Source organism: Salmo salar, chromosome ssa29 (assembly GCF_905237065.1).
Source record: "Salmo salar chromosome ssa29, Ssal_v3.1, whole genome shotgun sequence".
Lineage (NCBI taxonomy): Eukaryota > Metazoa > Chordata > Actinopteri > Salmoniformes > Salmonidae > Salmo > Salmo salar.
Genome location: NC_059470.1, coordinates 40407501 through 40415000, shown reverse-complemented (window position 1 = coordinate 40415000; position 7500 = coordinate 40407501). Strand labels below are relative to the sequence as shown.

General features: G+C 39.7%; 1 protein-coding gene across 1 annotated transcript in view; it reads left to right on the top strand.

Annotated features, from left to right (window-relative positions):
- Positions 1-6813, top strand: part of LOC106590685 (zinc finger protein ZIC 4) — a 12457-nt gene extending 5644 nt beyond the window's left edge. Inside the window, exon 2 of the mRNA XM_014181843.2 lies at positions 5622-6813. Within this exon, the coding sequence (XP_014037318.2) occupies positions 5622-6058 (437 nt within the window). The 3' untranslated portion in view covers positions 6059-6813. The remainder of the gene's footprint in view (positions 1-5621) is intronic.
- The last annotated feature ends 687 nt before the right edge of the window (positions 6814-7500 follow it).

Genomic DNA, 7500 nt, shown 5'->3' with positions numbered 1-7500 from the left:
AACTGCACATAATATGACTCTGATTCCTTTATGGTGAATATAACTCTGATTCCTTTATGGTGAATATGACTCTGATTCCTTTAAGGTGAATATGACTCTTATTCCTTTATGGTGAATATGACTCTGATTCCTTTATGGTGAATATGACTCTGATTCCTTTATGGTGAATATGACTCTGATTCGTTTATGGTGAATATGACTCTGATTCCTTTATGGTGAAAATGACTCTGATTCCTTTATGGTGAATATGACTCTGATTCCTTTATGGTGAATATGACTCTTATTCCTTTATGGTGAATATGACTCTGATTCCTTTATGGTGAATATGACTCTGATTCCTTTATGGTGAATATGATTCTGATTCCTTTATGGTGAACATGACTCTGATTCCTTTATGGTAAATATGACTCTGATTCCTTTATGGTGAACATGACTCTGATTCCTTTATGGTGAACATGACTCTGATTCCTTTATGGTGAATATGACTCTGATTCCTTTATGGTGAATATGACTCTGATTCCTTTATGGTAAATATGACTCTGATTCCTTTATGGTGAATATGACTCTGATTCCTTTATGGTGAATATGACTCTTATTCCTTTATGGTGAATATGACTCTGATTCCTTTATGGTGAATATGACTCTGATGCCTTTATGGTGAATATGACTCTGATTCCTTTATGGTGAATATGACTCTGATTCCTTTATGGTGAATATGACTCTGATTCCTTTATGGTGAATATGACTCTGATTCCTTTATGGTGAATATAACTCTGATTCCTTTATGGTAAATATGACTCTGATTCCTTTATGGTGAATATGACTCTGATTCCTTTATGGTAAATATGACTCTGATTCCTTTATGGTGAATATGACTCTGATTCCTTTATGGTGAATATGACGCTGATTCCTTTATGGTGAATATGACTCTGATTCCTTTATGGTGAATATAACTCTGATTCCTTTATGGTAAATATGACTCTGATTCCTTTATGGTGAATATGACTCTGATTCCTTTATGGTGAATATGACTCTTATTCCTTTATGGTGAATATGACTCTGATTCCTTTATGGTGAACATGACTCTGATTCCTTTATGGTGAATATGACTCTTATTCCTTTATGGTGAATATGACTCTGATTCCTTTATGGTGAATATGACTCTGATTCCTTTATGGTGAATATAACTCTGATTCCTTTATGGTAAATATGACTCTGATTCCTTTATGGTAAATATGACTCTGATTCCTTTATGGTGAATATGACTCTGATTCCTTTATGGTGAATATGACTCTGATTCCTTTATGGTAAATATGACTCTGATTCCTTTATGGTAAATATGACTCTGATTCCTTTATGGTGAATATGACTCTGATTCCTTTATGTTGAATATGACTCTGATTCCTTTATGGTAAATATGACTCTGATTCCTTTATGGTGAATATGACTCTGATTCCTTTATGGTGAATATGACTCTTATTCCTTTATGGTGAATATGACTCTGATTCCTTTATGGTGAACATGACTCTGATTCCTTTATGGTGAATATGACTCTGATTCCTTTATGGTGAATATGACTCTGATTCCTTTATGGTGAATATGACTCTGATTCCTTTATGGTGAATATAACTCTGATTCCTTTATGGTAAATATGACTCTGATTCCTTTATGGTAAATATGACTCTGATTCCTTTATGGTGAATATGACTCTGATTCCTTTATGGTGAATATGACTCTGATTCCTTTATGGTAAATATGACTCTGATTCCTTTATGGTGAATATGACTCTGATTCCTTTATGTTGAATATGACTCTGATTCCTTTATGGTAAATATGACTATGATTCCTTTATGGTGAATGATCAATTTGCCTCTGTTGCATCTTTCATTCCTCCGTATGTATTATTCATATCATTTGCTCACGTTACTTAAGTACAAATCTGTTAAATTATTTCTGCGTGTGTTGATTCCCAAGGGCCCTGGTCTTGGGTATCATGTTTAAAACCTAACCGGATCGTTTGGCTATGACTGGGTTTCCCCTTGGGGTGTGTTCTGAGACATGCTCTTGTACTACACTAATGTCCCTGATTTGCTCTCTCAGCCCGACAGCTGAAGGTCAAATTGATATTCAACGTGCATGTGTAATTAGACTGAGCAATTATATATTCTCTGTAGCTAAGAGCCTAGCTGCCTGACAACGCTGCCTTGCATCGGAGAGATCAGCATAGGATGATTTCAGAGTAATTAATTCAACCATTATGGTTTTGCCAGGTTATGCTGTATAGGCTACATAGGAAGCTAGACATTACAGGCCAATCAAGCTGTAAATCGGTGGAGAGTAAATTTTCAGAATTTCATTACACAGTATATGCTTTGATACCACGATTTAGGTAGATGTACTGTAATTTACAATACACGCACTGTAATATAAATTAGAAATATTGTATCAAAGCAAGTACTGTGTAGTGACACACAATACAATAATGTAAAATTGACTGCATTATATTATTTATTTTTAAGTAATCGGAATGAATGAATAATTTGTATTGAGGGAGGGGTTTTTATTGCACAGTATTTTACTGTAATTAAAAGGGATTGGTGTATGCAGGTTGGTTGCTAGGCAAAGTGTTCACACATTACAGTATTTTAATGAACATTTGGTATTTTACATCACATGCACTTCAAGAGGCCTTAACAAAGGCATCCAATCTGGCAGCGACGACAGGGCAAAACAGACCAGGACGACAGGGCAACACAGACCAGGAGGACAGGTCAACACAGACCAGGAGGACAGGGCAAAACAGACCAGGAGGACAGGTCAACACAGACCAGGAGGACAGGGCAAAACAGACCAGAAGGACAGGGCAACACAGACCAGGAGGACAGGTCAACACAGAACAGAAGGACAGGGCAACACAGACCAGAAGGACAGGTCAACACAGAACAGAAGGACAGGGCAACACAGACCAGAAGGACAGGTCAACACAGACCAGGAGGACAGGGCAAAACAGACCAGAAGGACAGGGCAACACAGACCAGAAGGACAGGTCAACACAGAACAGAAGGACAGGGCAACACAGACCAGGAGGACAGGTCAACACAGAACAGAAGGACAGGTCAACACAGACCAGGACGACAGGGCAACACAGACCAGAAGGACAGGTCAACACAGACCAGGAGGACAGGGCAAAACAGACCAGGAGGACAGGTCAACACAGACCAGGAGGACAGGTCAACACAGACCAGAAGGACAGGGCAACACAGACCAGGAGGACAGGTCAACACAGACCAGAAGGACAGGGCAACACAGACCAGGAGGACAGGTCAACACAGAACAGAAGGACAGGGCAACACAGACCAGGAGGACAGGGCAACACAGAACAGAAGGACAGGTCAACACAGAACAGAAGGACAGGGCAACACAGAACAGGAGGACAGGTCAACACAGAACAGAAGGACAGGGCAACACAGACCAGAAGGACAGGTCAACACAGAACAGAAGGACAGGTCAACACAGAACAGAAGGACAGGTCAACACAGAACAGAGCAACACAGACCAAAAAGCTGGGTGGTGATAACTCATTTACGTTTTAAGACTCGCTGCCACTCCAATCTGTCCCCAATAAATATTTAAACTTAATGGGACATTGTAACCACATAGGAATTCAATTGATACGGCATTCTCACTCACGGGTGCAACATATGCAGCCTGTTACAAGGCACGCCTGAAAATATTTTAATGATACAGAAACAACATTACCATGCACTCACTAGTGAAAAGGTTTTCGGCGCTCCAAAGATATGGTATGGTACCTTCATTCTGTGGGGTGGAATTACAGTAGGCTTACCAACCGAAATACAGTGATTTTCCCACAATGCACCAAAATGTACAATAAGCTGCAGCAACACTTCTGTTTTCTTTTACTGTTTGATTATAAATGACAGTTTTCCATTACAGTGCAATATAAACAAGTACATGTCAAGTATGGTAACAACTACAGGAAGAGGACAGCTTGTGTCTTCAACTACAGGGACCTACATTCTCAACAAAACCATAACCAAGCCACTCAAATCCTGAAAATTATCATCAATTATCTTTTTATTCAATGTAACACTTTGAATTATTGCATACAACAGTAGAGCTGTCCTGAAGGAAATCAGCTGGCTTGTTGAGCTGTCCTAAAGGAACTCAGCTGGTTCATTTAGCCTATCCTAAAGGAACTCAGCTGGTTCATTGGGCTGTCCTAAAGGAACTCAGCTGGTTCATTGGGCTGTCCTAAAGGAACTCAGCTGGTTCATTGAGCTGTCCTAAAGGAACTCAGCTGGTTCATTGGGCTGTCCTAAAGGAACTCAGCTGGTTCATTGTGCTGTCCTAAAGGAACTCAGCTGGTTCATTGTGCTGTCCTAAAGGAACTCAGCTGGTTCATTTAAGCTGTCCTAAAGGAATTCAGCTGGTTCATTGTGCTGTCCTAAAGCAACTCAGCTGGTTCATTGAGCTGTCCTAAAGGAACTCAGCTGGTTCATTGGGCTGTCCTAAAGGAACTCAGCTGGTTCATTGTGCTGTCCTAAAGGAACTCAGCTGGTTCATTGTGCTGTCCTAAAGGAACTCAGCTGGTTCATTGTGCTGTCCTAAAGGAACTCAGCTGGTTCATTTAAGCTGTCCTAAAGGAATTCAGCTGGTTCATTGGGCTGTCCTAAAGGAACTCAGCTGGTTCATTGAGCTGTACTAAAGGAACTCAGCTGGTTCATTGGGCTGTCCTAAAGGAACTCAGCTGGTTCATTGGGCTGTCCTAAAGGAACTCAGCTAGTTCATTGTGCTGTCCTAAAGGAACTCAGCTGGTTCATTGTGCTGTCCTAAAGGAACTCAGCTGGTTCATTGTGCTGTCCTAAAGGAACTCAGCTGGTTCATTTAAGCTGTCCTAAAGGAATTCAGCTGGTTCATTGTGCTGTCCTAAAGCAACTCAGCTGGTTCATTGAGCTGTCCTAAAGGAACTCAGCTGGTTCATTGGGCTGTCCTAAAGGAACTCAGCTGGTTCATTGTGCTGTCCTAAAGGAACTCAGCTGGTTCATTGTGCTGTCCTAAAGGAACTCAGCTGGTTCATTGTGCTGTCCTAAAGGAACTCAGCTGGTTCATTTAAGCTGTCCTAAAGGAATTCAGCTGGTTCATTGGGCTGTCCTAAAGGAACTCAGCTGGTTCATTGAGCTGTACTAAAGGAACTCAGCTGGTTCATTGGGCTGTCCTAAAGGAACTCAGCTGGTTCATTGGGCTGTCCTAAAGGAACTCAGCTAGTTCATTGTGCTGTCCTAAAGGAACTCAGCTGGTTCATTGTGCTGTCCTAAAGGAACTCAGCTGGTTCATTGTGCTGTCCTAAAAGGAACTCAGCTGGTTCATTTTGCTGTCCTAAAGGAACTCAGCTGGTTCATTGTGCTGTCCTAAAGGAACTCAGCTGGTTCATTTGAGCTGTCCTAAAGGAACTCAGCTGGTTCATACAATAGGCAATACACTATAAGCCAGTATGGTTTTATATGGCCATGCATCACCACCAAAAATAAAGCAGCGGTTTAAGTTTATGCCTTTGGGTTTTTTGAATCCAACGCTTAACTTATGTTCCCTTATTTCAGGTGAGAAACCCTTCAAATGTGAGTTTGACGGCTGTGACCGACGTTTCGCCAACAGCAGTGACCGGAAGAAGCACTCCCACGTGCACACCAGCGATAAGCCCTACAACTGCAAAGTGAGAGGCTGTGATAAATCCTACACACACCCCAGCTCGCTCCGAAAACACATGAAAGTCCACTGCAAGTCTCCACCACCGAGCTCTGGCTACGAGTCATCGACCCCGTCATTGGTGTCCCCATCATCGGACTTAGGCCGAGAGCCAGGAGCCTCGTCGCTCTCGGAACCAGCAACCTCGTCCCAGCCCGCCAATTTAAGAGAGTGGTACGTCTGTCATAGTTCGGGTGCCAGCGGCACTCAGACACCCCCCAGCGGCTCCTCCAGCCCTGATCCAGGGGATGAGGCCCTCTACAGACACCCGGAACCAAGGGACGCGTTCTAACCAAAATTGGCCCATAAAATAATTAAAAACATATCAAAGATATTTTCTAATATGCCCATAGACTCAAAAAACAAACATATCGTGAAGGTCTATTTTCTAAGACCCAAATCATTCAATGCACTGGCATATCGACAAATAAGAAACAGACAAAATTGTAGTTTTGTGATCGCTTTCTTATATCCCCATGTTGATGAGTATGAACAAGTATTCTGTCAATTTTGTTCAAATGTCTCGTACTGGTTAATTGTATGTTTGTATGTTGTTGTATTATTTTTGTAAATCGAGTTTTGAATTTAATATCTTTTTAATTTATTTTTTGAATCTGACATGAGCATTTTTGTATTATCGAACCAAAGTGTTTCAATATGAAAATAAGTGAATGTACATTTGTAAATTGCTAAAATTCAATGTTTAAGTGTTAACAGTAATGTTGTAAGCTTTGATCTTTTTCAGCTATTTTAATTGTTTGCTACTCTTATTTGTATAAATTAAATAATTGGGAAGTTTTGAGTTTCATACAGACATATTTTTTCCTATTGATTGTTTTCATATTGTCTATTTGATATTACCAACATTACGTTCATAAATGTTTGGTCAACGTGGGCATTTTGTGAATTTGGTAATTCTTGTCATTATTTGTTATTAATTTTTATTAAAAAAATGTTTTCCTATGGAGAAAAGACAGTCGAAATGTGTTACAAACTGCGTTGTAATTTGTCAGTATTTTGAATAAATCGTGTATGATAAAATTGCTATTTTACTTTTCCGGGCCTTTACTTTTTTTTTAAATAAAATTGATATATACAATTATTTATTTAAATGCATATACTACGAGGGTGCAGTTTTAACCAATATATCACAGGTTCTGTAAAACGCTTTCAACCTCACCGTTTAGACGACGTAACTTTATACCGCAGCAGAGCAGAATAACACCAGTCTTTTTTTTCTTTAAAGGAATCATGAGACAAAATACAGAGAGATTGTTCTCTCACTATATTCAACAGCGAGCCTTATCGCCATTGGTGACTTATTACGTCTCATGTACCATCTATAACGCAGAGCCTCATAAGGAACAAAATATGTTGTACCGGAACACTTCAAACCTAACGTTCAGTAGGAGATTTTTGGTTTCGTTTGAACGATGTTCATGTATTTTTATATATATTTTTTGCTGTCATTTCTACTGCGACAGCTTCTTGCCAACGTGTAGACATTTCAACATTTAAATCCGCATAAAGACACATTGAAAATATCCCTCTTCATAGGTATCATATTTACAATTCGCTTACTTTAAACTTTCCTCACTCCTGAATAGTGGAAAAATATAAAAGCAATTCTTTAAAAGAAAATCCATATTTAATTTAAAAAATAATAACATTATTATTCACATGTCCATGTCTTGTTTGTGCGGCTCTATTTCGCTCTTAGATAAAGTGTGATTT